The sequence below is a fragment of the Ranitomeya variabilis genome, chromosome 5 (genome assembly GCF_051348905.1).
Source record: "Ranitomeya variabilis isolate aRanVar5 chromosome 5, aRanVar5.hap1, whole genome shotgun sequence".
NCBI classification, from domain to species: Eukaryota; Metazoa; Chordata; class Amphibia; order Anura; family Dendrobatidae; genus Ranitomeya; species Ranitomeya variabilis.
Genome location: NC_135236.1, coordinates 584929719 through 584952131, shown reverse-complemented (window position 1 = coordinate 584952131; position 22413 = coordinate 584929719). Strand labels below are relative to the sequence as shown.

Genomic DNA, 22413 nt, shown 5'->3' with positions numbered 1-22413 from the left:
TGGTAACTCCGGATAATTTTTGAGGAAGCACTGCACCACCAGGTTCAAGGTGTGAGCCAGACAAGGTATGTGTTTCAGTTCTGAAAGGGCTATGGCAGCCATAAAATTCCTTCCGTTATCACTCACTACCTTGCCTGCCTCAAGATGTACACTGCCCAGCCATGACTGCGTTTGTTGCTGCAAATACTCGGCCAGTACTTCCGCGGTGTGTCTGTTGTCGCCCAAACACTTCATTTGTAACACAGCCTGCTGACGCTTACCACTAGTTGTTCGATAATGGGACACCTCGTGTGCAACACTAGCAGCTGCGGATATAGTAGTCGTGCTACTGCGCTCTGTGGACGAGCTTTAGCTTCTGTAAGAGGAGGAGGAGGAGGGGTGGCGAACGCCTACAGACAACTGTTTCCTAGACCGTGGGCTAGGCAGAACTGTCCCACTATGGCTGTCCCCTGTGGACCCTGCATCCACCACATTAACCCAGTGCGCCGTGATGGACACGTAACGTCCCTGGCCATGCCTACTGGTCCATGCATCTGTTGTGAGGTGCACCTTTCCACTGACTGATTGCCTCAGTGCATGGACAATGCAGTCTTTGACATGCTGGTGGAGGGCTGGGATGGCTTTTCTCGCAAAGAAGTGTCGACTGGGTAGGTCATAGCATGGTACTGCATAGGCCATCAGGTCTTTGAAAGCTTCGCTTTCAACCAACCGGTAGGGCATCATCTCTAACGAGATTAGTATAGCAATGTGGGCGTTCAAACCCTGTGTACGCGGATGAGAGAATGAGTACTTTCTTTTCCTTACGAGAGTCTCTTTTAGGGTAAGCTGGACTGGAGAGCTGCACATGGTAGAACTAGCGGTGGGTGCGGTGGACATGGCAGATTGAGAGAGGGTTGGTGATGGTATTCTTGATGTTGGCCTACATAAAGTGTTTCCTACCAATAACCTTGTGATTCCCTGACTGCTTTGGCCTTGCGACGATACCTCCACATTTGCAGCTGGTGGTGTCCTAACCGGTGGGCTTACAGTCAGGGAAGCAATGTAGCGTTGCTGACTACCTTCATTCTTAGCAGGTGCACCAACGGTATGGGACGTTTGGTAGTTAGTCCAGGCTTGCAAGTGCATGCTGGTTAAATGTCTAAGCATGCACGTTGTATTTACATTTTGAAGATTCTTCCCTCTGCTAAAGGTCTTTGAGCATTTCTTACAGATAACTTTGCACTGACCATACGGATCTTGGTTAAAAAATTGCCACACTATACTCTTCCTACTATGGAATACCTATTCAGGCATTGCACGCTGTGCTACTTTCACCACATGGCCACGCTGTTCTAAAACTGTTTTTGTTTTTGACAAACGTTTTTGGCCTGATACGGGCCTGCCAGATGACAGCTGTTGCGATGTAGATGGCTGCTGCGGATCATCCCCCTCTGCTTTTGAGCTACTGGCAGCATCACCCTCTTCCCCCAATGGCTGCCAATCTGGGTCAACAACCGGGTCATCTATCACTCTTCTTCAATGTCATGTGCACCTTCCTCTGTGTCACCGTGTAAGGTGCTATAGCGTTCGGGACGGGGCACCATAGTCTCATTAGGGTCAGATTCTGGCTCTGTACCCTGCAAGGGCAATGTAGTGATCTGAGTCAATGGAACAGCATAATAATCTAGCTGTGGCTGTGCATCAGTGCACTCCATGTCCCATTCATCTTGTAATGGTCAGTTAACAATTTCCCTTTCTAACCCAGGCACGGTATGTGTAAAGAGCTCCATGGAGTAACCTGTAGTGTCGCCTGACGCATCCTTCACTTTTGGTTTGGGTGAAGGACCCAAGGAAACGTCTTGTTCCTGACCGGGAGCATCCACTGACGACTCGCTGCTTTTGTATTTTGAACTTTCTGAAGAGGCGATAGAGCTAGAGGCTGAGTCAGCAAGGAAAGCCTAAACTTTTTCCTGCTGCTCTGGCTTTAAAAGCTGTTTTCCTACTCCCAGATAAGGGAGACTTCGAGGCCTTGTGTAGCCAGATGATGATGCTGGCTCAACACCTCCAGTCTTAGGTGCTATTGTGCTTTTGCCACTACCACCAGATGCACCACCACCACCACCATCAGTACCAGCTGGCAACCTACGCCCACGGGCTCTTCTACCAGACTTCCTCATTTTTTGGAAAATCTAACCAAAATAACAACCGTTATATGGTACTGTAAAACAATGTAGAAGGTGTATATAAACTTGTTGAGAATTTAAGTCTCCCTTTTTTTTTTGGAGACTGAAGAAAAACTCAGGCCCAGTGTATAAAACAACGCAATGTAAGTGGCAGCAAGTGGCTGGCTGATATACGACAAACTAACAGGACTGAAATATATCCACTTTGTGAGAATTTGAATCTCCCTTTTTTGGGGGGAGACTGAACCAAAACTCAGGCCCAGTGTATAAAACAACGCAATGTAAGTGGCAGCAAGTGGCTGGCTGATATACGACCAACTAACAGGACTGAAATATATCCACTTTGTAAGAATTTGAATATCCCTCTTTTTTTGGGAGACTGAACCAAAACTCAGGCCCAGTGTATAAAACAACGCAATGTAAGTGGCAGAAAGTGGCTGGCTGATATACGACAAACTAACAGGACTGAAATATATCCACTTTGTGAGAATTTGAATCTCCTTTTTTTGGGGGGAGACTGAACCAAAACTCAGGCCCAGTGTATAAAACAACGCAATGTAAGTGGCAGAAAGTGGCTGGATGATATACGACAAAATAACAGGACTGAAATATATCCACTTTGTGAGAATTAGAATCTCCCTTTTTTTTTGGAGACTGAACCAAAACTGAAGCCCAGTGTATAAAACAACGCAATGTAAGTGGCAGAAAGTGGCTGGCTGATATACGACAAACTAACAGGACTGAAATATATCCACTTTGTGAGAATTTGAATCTCACTTTTTTGGGGGGAGAGACTGAACCAAAACTCAGGCCCAGTGTATAAAACAACGCAATGTAAGTGGCAGAAAGTGGCTGGCTGATATACGACAAACTAACAGGACTGAAATATATCCACTTTGTGAGAATTTTAATCTCCCTTTTTTTTTGGAGACTGAACCAAAACTCAGGCCCAGTGTATAAAACAACGCAACGTATGTGGCAGAAAGTGGCTGGATGATATACGACAAACTAACAGGACTGAAATATATCCACTTTGTGAGAATTTGAATCTCCCATTTTTTTGGGAGACTGAACCAAAACTCAGGCCCAGTGTATAAAACAACGCAATGTAAGTGGCATCAAGTGGCTGGCTGATATACGACCAACTAACAGGACTGAAATATATCCACTTTGTGAGAATTTGAATCTCCCATTTTTTTGGGAGACTGAAGCAAAACTCAGGCCCAGTGTATAAAACAACGCAATGTAAGTGGCAGAAAGTGGCTGGATGATATACGACAAACTAACAGGACTGAAATATATCCACTTTGTGAGAATTTGAATCTCCCTTTTTTTGGAGACTGAACCAAAACTCAGGCCCAGTGTATAAAACAACGCAATGTATGTGGCAGAAAGTGGCTGGATGATGATATATGACAAACTAACAGGACTGAAATATATCCACTTTGTGAGAATTTGAATCTCCATTTTTTTTGGGAGACTGAAGCAAAACTCAGGCCCAGTGTATAAAACAACGCAATGTAAGTGGCAGAAAGTGGCTGGCTGATATACGACAAACTAACAGGACTGAAATATATCCACTTTGTGAGAATTTGAATCTCCCTTTTTTGGGGGGAGAGACTGAACCAAAACTCAGGCCCAGTGTATAAAACAACGCAATGTAAGTGGCAGAAAGTGGCTGGCTGATATACAACCAACTAGCAGGACTGAAATATATCCACTTTGCGAGAATTAGAATCTCCCTTTTTTTTGGAGACTGAACCAAAACTCAGGCCCAGTGTATAAAACAACGCAATGTAAGTGGCAGAAAGTGGCTGGCTGATATACGACAAACTAACAGGACTGAAATATATCCACTTTGTGAGAATTAGAATCTCCCTTTTTTTTGGAGACTGAAGCAAAACTCAGGCCCAGTGTATAAAACAACACAATGTAAGTGGAAGAAAGTGGCTGGATGATATACGACAAACTAACAGGACTGAAATATATCCACTTTGTGAGAATTTGAATCTCCCTTTTTTTTAGGGAGACTGAACCAAAACTCAGGCCCAGTGTATAAAACAACGCAATGTAAGTGGCAGAAAGTGGCTAGCTGATATACGACAAACTAACAGGACTGAAATATATCCACTTTGTGAGAATTTGAATCTCACTTTTTTTGGGGGAGACTGAAGCAAAACTCAGGCCCAGTGTATAAAACAACGCAATGTAAGTGGAAGAAAGTGGCTGGATGATATACGACAAACTAACAGGACTGAAATATATCCACTTTGTGAGAATTTGAATCTCCCTTTTTTTATGGGAGACTGAACCAAAACTCAGGCCCAGTGTATAAAACAACGCAATGTAAGTGGCAGAAAGTGGCTAGCTGATATACGACAAACTAACAGGACTGAAATATATCCACTTTGTGAGAATTTGAATATCCCTTTTTTTTGGGAGACAGAACCAAAACTCAGGCACAGTGTATAAAACAACGCAATGTAAGTGGCAGAAAGTGGCTGGCTGATATACGACAAACTAACAGGACTGAAATATATCCACTTTGTGAGAATTTGAATATCCCTTTTTTTTGGGAGACTGAACCAAAACTCAGGCCCAGTGTATAAAACAACGCAATGTAAGTGGCAGAAAGTGGCTGGATGATATACGACAAACTAACAGGACTGAAATATATCCACTTTGTGAGAATTTGAATCTCCTTTTTTTGGGGGGAGACTGAACCAAAACTCAGGCCCAGTGTATAAAACAACGCAATGTAAGTGGCAGAAAGTGGCTGGATGATATACGACAAACTAACCGGACTGAAATATATCCACTTTGTGAGAATTAGAATCTCCCTTTTTTTTGGAGACTGAACCAAAACTCAGGCCCAGTGTATAAAACAACGCAATGTAAGTGGCAGAAAGTGGCTGGCTGATATACGACAAACTAACAGGACTGAAATATATCCACTTTGTGAGAATTTGAATCTCACTTTTTTTGGGGAGACCGAAGCAAAACTCAGGCCCAGTGTATAAAACAACACAATGTAAGTGGCAGAAAGTGGCTGGATGATATACGACAAACTAACAGGACTGAAATATATCCACTTTGTGAGAATTTTAATATCCCTTTTTTGGGGGGAGACTAAACCAAAACTCAGGCCCAGTGTATAAAACAACGCAATGTAAGTGGCAGAAAGTGGCTGGATGATATACGACAAACTAACAGGACTGAAATATATCCACTTTGTGAGAATCTGAATCTCCCTTTTTTTTGGGAGACTGAACCAAAACTCAGGCCCAGTGTATAAAACAACGCAATGTAAGTGGCAGAAAGTGGCTGGCTGATATACGACAAACTAACAGGACTGAAATATATCCACTTTGTGAGAATTTGAATCTCCTTTTTTTTGGGGGACACTGAACCAAACTCAGGCCCAGTGTATAAAACAACGCAATGTATGTGGCAGAAAGTGGCTGGATGATATACGACAAACTAACCGGACTGAAATATATCCACTTTGTGAGAATTTGAATCTCCTTTTTTTTGGGGGACACTGAACCAAAACTCAGGCCCAGTGTATAAAACAACGCAATGTAAGTGACAGAAAGTGGCTGGCTGATATACGACAAACTAACAGGACTGAAATATATCCACTTTGTGAGAATTTGAATCTCACTTTTTTTTGGAAAACTGAAGCAAAATTCAGGCCCAGTGTATAAAACAACACAATGTAAGTGGCAGAAAGTGGCTGGATGATATACGACAAACTAACAGGACTGAAATATATCCACTTTGTGAGAATTTTAATATCCCTTTTTTGGGGGGAGACTAAACCAAAACTCAGGCCCAGTGTACAAAACAACGCAATGTAAGTGGCAGAAAGTGGCTGGATGATATACGACAAACTAACAGGACTGAAATATATCCACTTTGTGAGAATCTGAATCTCCCTTTTTTTTGGGAGACTGAACCAAAACTCAGGCCCAGTGTATAAAACAACGCAATGTAAGTGGCTGAAAGTGGCTGGAAGATATGTGAAAAAATACAAGGACTGTAGTACAATTTCAATCTCCCTACAATGATCTCAGGACAGGTATGGCAGCAATAAAAAGGACTGCTGCACACAAAAGTGTGGACAAATAAACAATATAACTGTGCAGAAAGGAGAAACAGAATTTTTGCTTTTAAAAAAGCAGTTAGTTTGCACAGCAGCGTGCAAACAGCAATGCAGCTATCAGTGAGCCTTATAAGGCAGCCTAATAAGCTACAGAGCTGATGCACAAAAATATAGCCTCCACTGTCCCTGCAAAAAAAGGTGGTATTGGACAGTGGAAATCGCAACAGCGCAAGCAGTTTGGGGGTTAATCTTCCCTCCCTAACTATATCCCTTCTTCTGATGAAGCTGCAGCAATCTCTCCCTATGCTACGATCGGCAGAAGTAAGATGGCGGTCGGCGTGCAAGCCCCTTTATAGCCCCTGTGACGCCACAGAAAGCAAGCCAATCACTGTCATGCCCTTCTCTAAGATGGTGGGGACCGAGACCTATGTCATCACGCTACCCACACTCTGCGTCCTCCTTCATTGGCTGAAAAATGGCGCTGAAAGCGTCATACGAAACGCGACTTTGGCGCGCTGATCGCCGACAGCATGGCCGATCCCACACTAGGATCGGGTCGAATTTCATGAAACCCGACTTTGCCGAAAGTCGGCAATTTTTTAATTTGTCTGATCCGTTTCGCTCAACCCTAGCCCTGGGCACTCAAGTTGATATTCATCAAACTTTACAAGTGGTTCGTAGATGATTTATTCATCGTACTGAAAGTATTGCAGGGATTTACACCACTTCCTCGAAGAACTGAATAGGAATAACTGGGAAATTTATTTTACTCCCATAATTAATTACAATAGCATTAATTTTCTTGATCTAACCATTTCACACGAGGGACATTTGTTTTATCACTGAAACATTTTTTAAAGAAGTAGATGCAAGGCATTACCATAAATGGTTTGATAATATAGATAAAATAACATTCAATCAATACCAAAGAATCAAGCAAATCTGCAGCCAGAATGATGATTGTACTTTACAAGCAGGGATTCTTAGGGAGCATTTTAGCAAACAAAAGTACCCTAAAGGTCTCATAAGAGGAGCTGATGAAAAAAACAGAAGTCTTACACAAAAGAATGCATATCAACTTATAATGCCAAACCAGGCAATGATAAGAAATATGAGGTGCAAAAGGAAAATGAAGCCAGCTCACCACGTTCCAGGTGCACGGGAACTCCGTCCTGATGAGACAATATGCAACAGAAAAAGGGGTCTTTGTTCCAGCTCCTTGGGTTTTTCTAACGATAAGAAATACATTGCTCAAAAAAAATAAAGAGAACACTAAAATACCTTCCTAGATACCACTAAATCAAATATTTCAGTTACAAATCTTTATTCATTACATAGTGGAATGTGATGAGAAAAATAAAACATAAAAGTGATCAATGTAAATCAAAATGAATATCCCATGGAGGTCTGGATTTGGAATGATACTCAAAATCAAAGTGGAAAATCAAATTACAGGCTGATCCAACTTAAGTGGAAATCCCTCAAGACAAGGAAATAATGTTCAGTTGTGAGTGTGTTGCCTCCATGTGCCTGTATGACCTCCCTACAATGCCTGGGCGGCGAGTGGTCTCCTGAGGGATCTCGTCCCAGACCTGGATTAAAGCATCCGCCAACTGCTGGACAGTCTGTGGTGCAACATGAGGTTGGTTAATGGTGCGATACATGATGTCCCAGATGTGTTCAATTGGATTCAGGTCTGGGGAACAGGCGGGCCAGTCCATAGCTTCAATGCCTTCATCTTGCCGGAACTGCTGACACACTCTAGCCACATGAGGTCTGTCAGCGTGGTGTCGAGAGGCTGGAGGCGCTACCAGGAGACAGGCCAGTACACCAGGAGATGTGGAGGGGGCCATAGGAGGGCAACAACCCAGCAGTAGGACCGCTACCTCAGCCTTTGTGCAAGGAGGAACAGGAGGAGCACTGCCAGAGCCCTCCAGCAGGCCACAAATGTGCATGTCTCTGCACAAACGGTTAGAAACTGATTCCATGAGGTTGGTCTGAGTGCCCGACGTCCACAGATGGGGGTTGTGCTCACAGCCCAACACCATGCAGGATGCTTGGCATTTGTCACAGAACACCAGGATTGGCAAATTCACCACTGGCGCCCTGAGCTCTTAACAGATGAAAGTAAGTTCACACTGAGCACATGTGACAGATGTGACAGAATCTGGAGATGCCATGGAGAGCGATCTGCTGCCTGCAACATCCTTCAGCATGACTGGTTTGGCAGTGGGTCAGTAATGGTGTGGGGTGGCATTTCTTTGGAGGGCCACACAGCCCTCCATGTGCTCGCCAGAGGTAGCCTGACTGCCATTAGGTACCAAGATAAGATCCTCAGACCCCTTGTGAGACCAAATGCTGGTGCGGTTGGCCCTGGGTTCCTCCTAATGCAAGACAATGCCAGACCTCATGTGGCTGGAGTGTGTCTGCAGTTCTTGCAAGATGAAGGCATTGAAGCTATGGACTGGGCCCGCCCATTCCCCAGACCTGAATCCGTTTGAACACATCTGGGACATCATGTCTCACACCATCCACCAACATCACGTTGCACCGCAGACTGTCCAGGAGTTGGCAGATGGTTAGTCCAGGTCTGGGAGGAGATCCCTCAGGAGACCATCCGCCGCCTCTTCAGGAGCATGGCTAGGTGTTATAGGGAGATCAAACAGGCTTGGAGGCCACACACACTACTGAGCATCATTTTCTTGTCTTGAGGCATTTCCACTGAAGCTGAATCAGCCTGTAACTTCATCTTCCACTTCAATTTTGAGCATTATTCCAACTCCAGACCTCCGTGGGATATTAGTTGTTATTTACGTTGATCATTTTAAGGTTTTATTGTTCTCAACCCATTCCACTATGTAATGAATAAAGCTTTACAACTGGAATATTTCATACAGTGATATCTAGGATGTGGGATTTTAGTGTTCCCTTTATTTTTTTGAGCAGTGTGTATATATATATAAATATACATATATATATATATATATATATATATATATATATATATACAGTATATATATATATATATATCTATATATATAATTGTCTAAGGGTTTTTCCGTCTGTCTGTCTGTCTGTCTGTCCTGGAAATCCTGCGTCTCTGATTGGTCGGGGCCGCCAGGCCTCGACCAATCAGCAAACGGGCACAGCATGGCGACGATGATGTCATAAAGGTTGCCTCGACCAATCAGCGACGGGCACAGTCTGCCGCGAATTCGCCTCGACCAATCAGCGACGGGCACAGTATTGACGTAGATGTCATAATGGTTGCCATGGCGATGATGATGTCATAAAGGTTGCCTCGACCAATCAGCGACGGGCACAGTCTGCCGCAAATTCTGGAATCATCATTGTCCATATACTACGGGGACATGCATATTCTAGAATACCCGATGCGTTAGAATCGGGCCACAGTCTAGTATATATATATATATATATATATATATATATACAGTCATATGAAAAAGTTTGGGCACCCCTATTAATCTTAAGCTTAATGTTTTATAAAAATGGTTTATTTTGCAACAGCTATTTCAGTTTCATATATCTAATAACTGTTGGACACAGTAATGTTTCTGCCTTGAAATGAGGTTTATTGTACTAACAGAAAATGTGCAATCTGCATTCAAACAAAATTTGACAGGTGCATAAGTATGGGCACCCTTATCATTTTCTTGTTTTATATTCTCCTACCTACTTTTTACTGATTTACTAAAGCACTTTTTTGGTTTTGTAACTTCATTGAGCTTTGAACTTCATAGCTAGGTGTATGCAATCATGAGAAAAGCTACTTGATGTGGCCACTTGCAAGTTGTTGGTGGAATTCAGGAATTTAAAATTACGTTCCGGCTTGTGATTGGTCGCGTCGCGGTCACATGGGCGACGCGACCAATCACAAGCCATGACGTCACGGGAGGCAGGAGACGCGCGCATTTTTAAAATTACGTCACGGCTTGTGATTGGTTGCGTGCCGCCCATGTGACCGCGACGCGACCAATCACAGCAAGCCGTGACGTAATTTCAGGTCCTGATGCCTATTTCTGCATTGAGGACCTGAAATTACGTCACGGCTTGCTGTGATTGGTCGCCCATGTGACCGCGACGCGACCAATCACAAGCCGGAACGTAATTTTAAATTCCTGAATGCCTAGAATTAGGCATTGAGGACCTGAAAATTACGTCACGGCTTGCTGTGATTGGTCGCGTCGCGGCCACATGGGCGGCACGCGACCAATCACAAGCCGTGACGTCACGGAAGGAAGTAAAAGCGCGCATTTTAAGCAAAGAACGCTGCCGGTTCCCTCGGTGAGGTCCAGGCTGCGTCGGAGAGGTGAGTATAGCAATATTTTTTATTTTAATTCTTAATTTTACACATTAATGTTGTTTCGATACCGATACCCGATACCACAAAAGTATCGGATCTTGGTATCGGAATTCCGATACCCGCAAGTATCGGCCGATACCCGATACTTGCGGTATCGGAATGCTCAACACTAATTGTGAGGTATTTAAATCCATTACCAAACAGTAGTAATATAAAGCTTTGTTCAGTGACACATGAGGACAAAACATCATGTTCTTTATTTGTTGCTCTCTGTTTGGGGGTACTCTAGGGGTATGTGATCACATTTGAGTCTGTTAACTGTTGCTTACACTGAGCATTATGAGTCCACAGCAGCTGTAGGGAGGAGGTACAATAAGGCTTAATCAAGCTTAGTGGGATTATATTTTCAGAAAGGATTGTTATGCCATTCTGACATGGATTTATTTTTATATTATTATATTATATTTATTTATTTTTATTATAAGTAAGTACAAGAGATCAAGTACTAAGAGGTTTATTTAACAAAAATGAACGGGGTTTGTATTTTGAAACATGGTGATGGATCCTCTTCTACACTTTTAACAGGCAAGCAATACTCCAAAGAGAATCAAAAAATTACTGCAATGGAAAACCCAATGAAACCGAGAAATTAGCACATGGACATCCACATGTAAGCGAAGAACTTCTAAAAACAACCAAGTAAGTACCTTCATAGAAAAAACATCAATGGAATATTTGTTGTATTGTATCCAAACTATGATAAGAAGTTGGTGGTGTACAAATGTGTGATGACATGTGCTAGTCTGTGATAATCATAGCGCATTGCAGCACAAAATGGAATCAAAGACCCATGTGACCTACAGTAGTGTTCAAAATAATAGCAGTATGTTCAAAAACATGAGCTAATCACAAAATCTTTATATTCATTTTTATTTTCATGCATTGGGAACACTGCACACTGTTTTCTAATTCAAAACATGAAGAAAAATGTATATAATTTTTAACTGCTTTCAGAAAAAAAAAAATGAACATTGGGCTGTTCTACAAAATAGCAGTGTCTGCATTTGTCTTCACGAACTCACAACAAGTATTATTTTTTATGACTAATTAGCATATCTGTGAATCACTAACCTAATATTTAGTCGTATACCCACCATTTTTAGAACTGCTTCACATCTATGTTGCATAGAGTCAACCAACTTCTGGCACCTGTCACTGTTATTCCAGACAACGATGCTTCAAATTTATGAAGCTGGGAAATTTGAATCATACGGCCTAATGATGATAGTGAATAAGCCATAACCCTTACAGGCTAATTTTAAGTCTGACGCTTATCTTCAAAGTCATCTGAGCAAACAAATCTCCAAGGGTGCCCAAACTTTTGTATTGGCCCATTTTCTTTTTTGTAATTTTTAAAATGAAAAAAAAAAAAGACAATATATGTATATATACACATACATGTGTGTGTGTGTGTGTGTGTGTATGTATGTGTATATATACAGGTCCTTCTCAAAAAATTAGCATATAGTGTTAAATTTCATTATTTACCATAATGTAATGATTACAATTAAACTTTCATATATTATAGATTCATTATCCACCAACTGAAATTTGTCAGGTCTTTTATTGTTTTAATACTGATGATTTTGGCATACAACTCCTGATAACCCAAAAAACCTGTCTCAATAAATTAGCATATCAAGAAAAGGTTCTCTAAACGACCTATTACCCTAATCTTATGAATCAACTAATTAACTCTAAACACATGCAAAAGATACCTGAGGCTTTTAAAAACTCCCTGCCTGGTTCATTACTCAAAACCCCCATCATGGGTAAGACTAGCGACCTGACAGATGTCAAGAAGGCCATCATTGACACCCTCAAGCAAGAGGGTAAGACCCAGAAAGAAATTTCTCAACAAATAGGCTGTTCCCAGAGTGCTGTATCAAGGCACCTCAATGGTAAGTCTGTTGGAAGGAAACAATGTGGCAGAAAACGCTGTACAACGAGAAGAGGTGACCGGACCCTGAGGAAGATTGTGGAGAAGGACCGATTCCAGACCTTGGGGAACCTGAGGAAGCAGTGGACTGAGTCTGGTGTGGAAACATCCAGAGCCACCGTGCACAGGCGTGTGCAGGAAATGGGCTGCAGGTGCCGCATTCCCCAGGTAAAGCCACTTTTGAACCATAAACAGTGGCAGAAGCGCCTGACCTGGGCTACAGAGAAGCAGCACTGGACTGTTGCTAAGTGGTCCCAAGTACTTTTTTCTGATGAAAGCAAATTTTGCATGTCATTCGGAAATCAAGGTGCCAGAGTCTGGAGGAAGACTGGGGAGAAGGAAATGCCAAAATGCCTGAAGTCCAGTGTCAAGTACCCACAGTCAGTGATGGTGTGGGGTGCCATGTCAGCTGCTGGTGTTGGTCCACTGTGTTTCATCAAGGGCAGGGTCAATGCAGCTAGCTATCAGGAGATTTTGGAGCACTTCATGCTTCCATCAGCTGAAATGCTTTATGGAGATGAAGATTTCATTTTTCAGCACGACCTGGCACCTGCTCACAGTGCCAAAACTACTGGTAAATGGTTTACTGACCATGGTATTACTGTGCTCAATTGGCCTGCCAACTCTCCTGACCTGAACCCCATAGAGAATCTGTGGGATATTGTGAAGAGAAAGTTGAGAGACGCAAGACCCAACACTCTGGATGAGCTTAAGGCCGCTATTGAAGCATCCTGGGCCTCCATAACATCTCAGCAGTGTCACAGGCTGATTGCCTCCATGCCACGCCGCATTGAAGCAGTCATTTCTGCCAAAGGATTCCCGACCAAGTATTGAGTGCATAACTGAACATTATTATTTGATGTTTTTTTTGTTTGTTATTAAAAAACACTTTTATTTGATTGGCCGGGTGAAATATGCTAATTTATTGAGACAGGTTTTTTGGGTTATCAGGAGTTGTATGCCAAAATCATCAGTATTAAAACAATAAAAGACCTGACAAATTTCAGTTGGTGGATAATGAATCTATAATATATGAAAGTTTAATTGTAATCATTACATTATGGTAAATAATGAAATTTAACACTATATGCTAATTTTTTGAGAAGGACCTGTATATAATATGTATATATATATATATATATATATATATATATATATATATATATATATATATATATGGCCCACCCTGTGTATACTCCTGTATAAGCTGACCTGAGTAAAAGCCAAGGTACCTAATTTTGCCACAAAAATCTGGGGAAACTTATTGACTCCAGTATAAATCGGGAATACATTGTCCCCTCATCCTTATCCTGGTATGCATGGCTCCTCATCCCCATCCTAGTATGCATGGTTCCTCACCCCCATCCTTGTCTGCATGGCTCAAATAGGACAGAAACCAGGCTTTCATGATGCTTTGCACACAGTTGAGGCACCCAGTGCCAAAGGCAGCAAAACAGCACCAAAACATCTTTGAGCTTCTGTAAGTCGTGTACCGTGGGGGTATTCTTCAGGATACAGCAGAGTCACAGAAGAGAAAAAACAACTCCTACACTGTCCACTCTCCACAACTACTTTAGTTAGTTATGAGAGTAATTTAACCAGACAATGGAAAACAATAAAAAAAAACATTGTACAGACATTTAGCCAGAAAGCTGAAACACCTGTGTTGCATAGCACGGCACCCAAACTATCTGTATCAACTGTATTTTCTATAAATCTACCTACTGGCATGCCTGCCAAAACCGGTTGCCCGTTACCTGTTTATACCCTGGAGATTGGATAAATTATATGAGTGTAATGTACAGTGAGGGAAATAAGTATTTGATCTTTTGCTGATATTTTAAGTTTGCTCACTGACAAAGACATGAATAGTCTATAATTTTAAGGGTGGGTTAATTTTAACATTTAGAGATAGAATATCAAAAATAAAATCCTGAAAATCACATTGTATAAATTATATAAATGTATATGCATTTTGCAGTGAGAAATAAGTATTTGATCCCCTACCAACCATTAAGAGTTCTGGTTCCTACAGACCAGTTAGACGCACTAATCAACTTGTTGCCTCCATTAAAGACAGCTGTACATAGTCACCTTTATAAAAGACTCCTGTCCACAGACTCAATTAATCAGATGAGACAAAAATTGTGGTCTTTGTCATTAACTCAACTTGCCATGTTTGGAGAAAGAGAAATGCTGCCTATGACCCAAAGAACACCTTCTCCACTGTCAAACGTTGAGGTGGAAACATTATTTTGGGGGGTGTCTCTCTGCTAAGGGCACAGGACTACTTAATTACATCAGTGGGAGTATGGATGGAGCCATGTACCGTAAAATCCTGAGAGACAACCTCCTTCCCTCCTCCAGGACATTAAAAATGGGTCTTGGCTGGGTGTCCCAGCAAGAAAATGACCCAAAACATACAGCCAAGGCAACAAAGGAGTGGCTCAAAAAGAAAGCACATTAAGGTCATGGAGTGGCCTAGCCAGTCTCCAGACCTTAATCCCATCAAAAACTTATCGAGGGAGTTTCCTGACTTCTATACCAGGAAAGATCTCTGAACAAATTAAACAGCATGTATGTAAGTACCTGGATAAGAATGAAGTGATTAACCAGAGTCAGCATGGGTTTGTAACTAGTAAGTCATGTCAGTCTAATTTAATTTTCTTCTATGACATAATCACTGACTCAGTGGATAAGGGAAATGCTGTAGATATAATATATCTTCCCTTCAGCAAAGCATTTGAAAAAGTATCTCACACCATGCTTATTGAAAAAAGGACTAAGTATGGAATGGACAAGGCAACTGTTAGGTGGATTCATAACTGGCTTAGTGATCGGACCCAAAGAGTGGTCGTAAATGGCTGCACATCCAGTTGGAAGAATGTCTCAAGTGGGGTACCACAGGGTTCTGTCCTGGGCCTTGTATTGATCAACATCTTTATCAATGATTTAGATGAAGGAATTGAGGGTGCACTGATTAAATTTGCTGATGACACAAGGCTAGCAGGGATAGCTAATACAAGGGAAGAGAGAGAGGATTCAAAAAAATATAAATAAACTGGAGCAGTTGGCAGCAACTAGCAAAATGGTTTTTAACAAGGAAAAATGAAAAGTACTACATCTGGGCAATAAAAATGAAGAAAGCATAAACAGAATGGGAGGAATAGGGCTAAGCAACAGCACATGTGAAAAAGACTTAGGTATACTAATAGATCATAAACTGAACATGAGTCAACAGTATGATGCAGCAGCAATAAATGCAAATGCAATTCTGGGATGTATTAAGAGAAGCATACAGTCAATGTGACACCTGCCAGGGCCTAGGGGTCCTAAGTACCGGGTCCGGTACTTAAAGGGGATGCCACAGTGGCGGCGACCCGGTCTGTGGCCCTGGGCACCCAAGTATAAGGGAAAGTCTTTAAAGGCGTTTTGTGAATAGGGTTTGTGTTTGTGACACCTGTGGTATTCCGTCAGGGATAACCAACACTGCTTAAAGGGGTCCACTGTGGTGATGTTATGGCAGCTAAGATTGTATAACCTCCCACAGGTAAAGTTGGGTCCCCAGGGCTCCCGGTGTGTAGATAAAGATCGTGAGTGGTGCAGTAAGAAACCGAGGACACAGGTTTGCAGTCTGTTTACCTGGTTTATTGAAGACTTCAGGCAGCCACAGTCCAGGGCACCAGATCACAGGTATAGGAAGGGTCCAGCTGGCTTGGAAGCAAGTTCAGCAGCCCCTTTACCAGGTGAAGTTAAAAGCCTTCCTACTAGCGTGGTGGTGTAGTCCCTTGCTGCCTGTGGCTTCTGTCAAGGTCTTCACTGTCTCTGTCCTTCTTAAAGGGTAGGACACTAACCTGTATGACAGGTGGCTCAAGCCTTTTTACAAGGTCTCTATCATGACCCGGGCTCTATGCACCACTGTGTCTTCTGGTGATAGGGCGGACAGGTGATGTGTAGTTCAGCTGTCCTGCTGGTTTCTGGTGTGCCTCGTGGAGTCTGACACACCCTCAGTCTTCCTGCTACCAATGTCTGCGCTCTGCAAGGAGTTAGCTCAGTCACAGCTATTCTCCCCAGTTCTTTCTCTCCTGTGCTCCGCTCTCCTGCACACTCACTACAATGTGTTCTTCTCTCTATCTAGGAGCTGCAGCACCCTCGTGGCTGCACGGCCCCTCACACTTCTCTCTGCCTCATACTGCTCCAGTCTGCTGTCTGCCTTCTGTTTCTCCCTTCTGACAGGAACTGACCACTTTCCATCCAGACCAGAATATACATTTAGTGGAGCCACCCACAAGCTGGATCAGAGCTCCTCCTTCTGGCCTGGAGTGTGAACATGTTGTATGCTTGTGTTACCTGATAAAGAAGATCTTCCCTCGCTTCCATGTGTGACATCACTCTCCCCATGAGGAAAGCAATGCCACTGTAACAACCAGGACCTCGAGGTGTTACATCTAGATCACACAAAGTTATTATTGCCCTCTACTCCTCTTTGGTCAGACCTCATCTGGAATATGGTGTCCAGTATTGGGCACCACATTTTAAAAAAGACATCAATAAACTGGTGCAAGTTCTGAGAAGAGCGACGAGAATGGTGACCATGTCCTAAGAGGAACAGTAACAGGATTTGGGAATGTTTAACTTGCAAAAAAGAAGACTGAGAGGAGACTTAATCGCTGTCTACAAATAACTCAAGGGCTGTCACATTTTAGAAGGATCATCTTTATTCTCATTTGCACAAGGAAAGACTAGAAGAAATGGGATGAAACTGAATGGGAGGAGACACAGATTAGATATTAGAAAAAACTTTTTGACAGTTAGGGTGATCAATGAGTGGAACAGACAGGTGATGACTTCTCCTTCCATGGAAGTCTTCAATCAGAGGCTGGACAGACATCTGTCTGGGATTATTTAGTGAATCTTGCTTTGAGCAGGGGGTTGGACCAGATGACCCAGGATGTCCCTTCCAACTCTAACATTCTATGATTCTATGAAGCTCTGAGTTGCCAAGCGACAGCCTCAAAATCTTAATCTGCAAAGAGGAATGGACTAAAATTCTTCCTGACATGTGCACAAACCTCATCATCAACTGGAAAATACCTCTGACTGCTGTGCTTGCCAACAAGGGTTTTGCCACCAAGTATTAAGCCTTTTTTGCCAGAGGGATCAAATATTTATTTCTCACTGCAAAATGCAAATATATTTATATAATTTATACAATGTGATTTTCTGGATTTTATTTTTGATATTCTATCTCTCAATGTTAAAATTAACCTACCCTTAAAATTATAGACTGTTCAATTCATTGTCAGTGGGCAAACTTACAAAATCAGCAGGGGATCAAATACTTATTTCTCCCACTGTGTGTGCTCGCCTTTGTTTAAGCACAGCAGTTTACAATCTTACAAACATTTACTTCTATTTGTGATGCAGTGACCCGTCTTATACAGTTAGGTCCATATATATTTGGACAGAGACAACATTTTTCTAATTTTGGTTATAGACATTACCACAATGAATTTTAAACAAAACAATTCAGATGCAGTTGAAGTTCAGACTTTCAGCTTTCATTTGAGGGTATCCACATTAAAATTGGATGAAGGGTTTAGGAGTTTCAGCTCCTTAACATGTGCCACCCTGTTTTTAAAGGGACCAAAAGTAATTGGACAATTGACTCCAAGGCTATTTCAAGGACAGGTGTGGGCAATCCCTTTGTTATGTCATTCTCAATTAAGCAGATAAAAGGCCTGGAGTTGATTTGAGGTGAGGTGCTTGCATTTGGAAGGGTTTGCTGTGAAGGAAACATGCGGTCAAAGGAGCTCTCCATGCAGGTGAAACAAGCCATCCTTAAGCTGCGAAAACAGAAAAAAACCATCCGAGAAATTGCTACAATATTAGGAGTGGCAAAATCTACAGTTTGGTACATCCTGAGAAAGAAAGAAATCACTGGTGAACTCATCAATGCAAAAAGACCTGGGCGCCCACGGAAGACAACAGTGGTGGATGATCGCAGAATAATCTCCATGGTGAAGAGAAACCCCTTCACAACAGCCGGCCAAGTGACCAACACTCTCCAGGAGGTAGGCGTATCAATATCCAAATCTATCATAAAGAGAAGACTGCATGAAAGTAAATACAGAGGGTTCACTGCACTGTGCAAGCCACTCATAAGCATCATGAATAAAAAGGCTAGACTGGACTTTGCTAAAAAACATCTAAAAAAGCCAGCACAGTTCTGGAAGAACATTCTGTGGACAGATGAAACCAAGATCAACCTCTACCAGAATGATGGAAAGAGAAAATTATGGCGAAGGAATGGTACAGCTCATGATCCAAAGCATACCACATCATCTGTAAAATACTGCGGAGGCAGTGTGATGGCTTGGGCATGCATGGCTGCCAGTGGCACTGGGTCACTAGTGTTTAGTGATGATGTGACACAGGACAAAAGCAGCCGAATGAATTCTAAGGTATTCAGAGACATCCTGTGTGCTCAGATCCAGCCAAATGCAGCGAAACGGATTGGTCGTAGTTTCATACAACAGATGGACAATGACCCAAAACATAAAGACAAAGCAACCCAGGAGTTTATTAAAGCAAAGAAGTGGAATATTCTTGAATGGCCAAGTCAGTCACCTGATCTCAACCCAATTGAGCATGCATTTCACTTGTTAAAGACTAAACTTCAGACAGAAAGGCCCACAAACAAACAGCAACTGAAAACCACCACAGTGAAGGCCTGGCAGAGCATCAAAAAAGAAGAAACACAGCGCCTGGTGATGTTCATGAGTTCAAGACTTCAGGCAGTCATTGCCAACAAAGGGTTTTCAACCAAGTACTAAAACTGAAAATTTTATTTAAAATTATTGAATCTGTCCAATTACTTTTGGACTCTTTAAAATCAGGGTGGCACATGTTAAGGAACTGAAATTTCTAAACCCTTCATCCAATTTTAATGTGGATACTCTCAAATGAAAGCTGAAAGTCTGAACTTCAGCTGCATCTGAATTGTTTTGTTTAAAATTCATTTTGGTAATCTCTATAACCAAAATTAGAAAAATGTTTTCTCTGTCCAAATATATATGGACCTAACTGTAGGTAGGGGGCGCTGTATGGTCTCCCAAGAATATGCATGGAGGCCTATTGAGGACATAGGAATGCATGGCAGGCTCGACGGGTCTCATGATCGCACCAACTGTGGGTGGCAGCAATGAAGAGAAAGGTCAGGTAAAAGGGCACACTTAGAAAGTGTGGTGACTAAAGGTCTGGTGACACAGACAGACTGTGAATTAAGGGCCAAAGTTCAAGGCCTACATCTTGACCGCTGGGGGTGGCGAAAACCTAACAAGGGTGTGATGTATGACGCTCAAAACCGACTGAGACGGTCTTCTCGACTGGTAGGGCAAGGTGACTTGGGTACCCGGTCTTGAGACCCCTGGTGTGTGACAAATGTTCAACCCTACAGGATTGAACAGAGAGGGGAATATGTGATGCAGTGACCCCTCTCACAGGTGGGGAGTGCTGTATGGTCTCCCCAGAATACGCATGGAGGCGTATTGAGGCCATAGGAATGCATGGCAGTCGAAGGCATAACTATGGTGATGAGACAAAGTCCGGCATTATTGTGACTGACCAGTATGTGTGTCGCAGAGGAAGATGCTCTGCGCTGTCAGCCTGAAGTAAGGTTGTTCTGGGACCTGTAGTCCCACAAGTAATTGTGTTGTTTTAGAGGGAGGCTGGCAGGGCTAGTTTAAGAGCTGGGCAGATTGGACTAGCCACACACACTACCCATCTATGGGAGTGGTTACAGCTTGATAATGTGACCAGGGTGTGGGTCACATGGTTCCTGTGTATGGACCTGAATGGTTCTGGGCTGGAAGGTCCTGTGAGAGTGTTTGGACCTGAATGGTCTGTGTTGTAGGTCCTGAAAGAGGTAAGGTGTGTGTTGGAAGCTCCGGCGAGTAGAGACTTCCTAAAGAGCATGTGGAGAGACCATGGACCTGGATGGTCAGTGTTGGAAGCGCCTGTGAGTGGAGACTTCCTGGAATCACCTGGTGAGACCATGTACCTGCAGAGCCTGGGACGGCTTCTGTGCTGGTGAAGCCAGGACTGACAAGGAGTCAGCCTGTGGAGCAAGAGCTCCTGAGAGGTAACCCTGGGTATCGGGAAAGAACTATGTGCTCTGACAAAGGCCAGTTACTGAACTGTGCAGTCACCCGGTGACTGGAAAGATACAGGCTTGACTAGTGAATGCTTTGTAAAGCCATACATGATAAAGTAATGGAATATGTGTAAGCTGGTGATGTGCAACCTGGCTTATGGAGCGGTTTATGACACTTAAATAAACCACATGGACTGTTTTGTGTGAAAAACTGTGCCTGACTACATTAATCCGCTGCCAAGCGAGAGTTCCCCAACACAAACAGTAGGCGCAACGCCACATGTTCCTGAACCAAATACTCCTCTTCCGTCCCGATATAATCTCAATAAACTCAGAGGAGTAGTCCATCCTCAATTATATTGAAAATACCCCAATATTAACCATCTGTATCATCGAATTAGCAGTGAACTAAGTCTATCGAAGTTGAACAATTGTCCAGTATTATAATGTTCCACAGAAATTCTCTCTCCAGAAACAAAATGAAATTCAAGTTTGACCTGGGGTCCGTTGCACACCGTTTCGGCACCTAGGTATAATATTCTTAGTTATGGAATAAACATGAAATGTGCAACAAATCTTAAAGTTCTGTATGCTGATTTTGGCAATAAACATGTCCTGAACAGTTAATATACCTAACTATCTAACTATAGGCTTTATCCCAGCCTTTCCTGGAAATCTTCTTACATCTGGACAGGTTCTGGTCACTGACAAGTTCAGCTCCAATCTGCCGCTGCTCTGGTCTCAGTGAGGTGCTTCCACCAGAGGATGTTGTCAATTTCTCTCCAGCACATCCTCTTCCTGTTCTCATTAGCTGCAGACTGACCTTAAGATGGCAGAACTTCCTCTTCCTGTGTCTCATGCCAGTCACATTGTAGTTATTCTTATCTGTCCACAAGACACTTTCCCAGAGGGATTTAGGCTTACTCACATACATTTGGCAATCTGGAGTCTAAGTTTTTTATTTCTCCTTGTCAGCGGTGGGTTCCTCCTGGGTCTCCTGCCCTTGTGTTTCATTTCTTTCATATGTTGATGGATAGTTTGTGCTGACACTGATGCACTCTGAGCCTGCAGGACAGCTTAAAATTCTTTGGAACTTGATTGGGACTCCATCCATTGCACTATATCCTGCTTAGCAACCCTTCATCAATTTTTTTTTTCTTTTTTTCTGCCATCTACTTCCAGGCAAAGGAGCTACATTCCTGTGGGTTGTAAACTTTTTGATGATGTTGCACACTGTGGACAAAGGTACATCAAGATCTCTGGAGATGGACTTGTAATCTTGAGATTGTTGATATTGTTCAACAATTTTAGTTCTCAAGTCCTCAAACAGTTCTCTTCTCTTTCTGGTCTCCATGTTTAGTGAGGCGCATACACAGATATACAATGCAAAAATGAGTCGACTTCTCCCCCTTTTTCTGGTTTCATGTGGGATTTTCATATTGCCCACACTTGTTACCACACCACAGGTGAGTTTGAACGAGCATCACATGCTTGTAACAAAGTTGTTTACCCACAATTTTGGAATGTTGCCATCAATTTTGTCCAACCCATGTTTGGCGTTTTTTATGAAATTATGTCCAATTTGCTTTTTTTTCTGTTTTTTGTGTCATTCCATACACACAAGGGAAATAAACATATGTATGACAAAACATCTGTAATTGCAATAAT

General features: G+C 42.5%; 1 protein-coding gene across 1 annotated transcript in view; it reads left to right on the top strand.

Annotated features, from left to right (window-relative positions):
- Positions 1-22413, top strand: part of SLC4A9 (solute carrier family 4 member 9) — a 1224185-nt gene that overhangs the window by 300716 nt on the left and 901056 nt on the right. The window contains exon 8 of the mRNA XM_077265989.1: positions 11177-11290. Within this exon, the coding sequence (XP_077122104.1) occupies positions 11177-11290 (114 nt within the window). The remainder of the gene's footprint in view (positions 1-11176; positions 11291-22413) is intronic.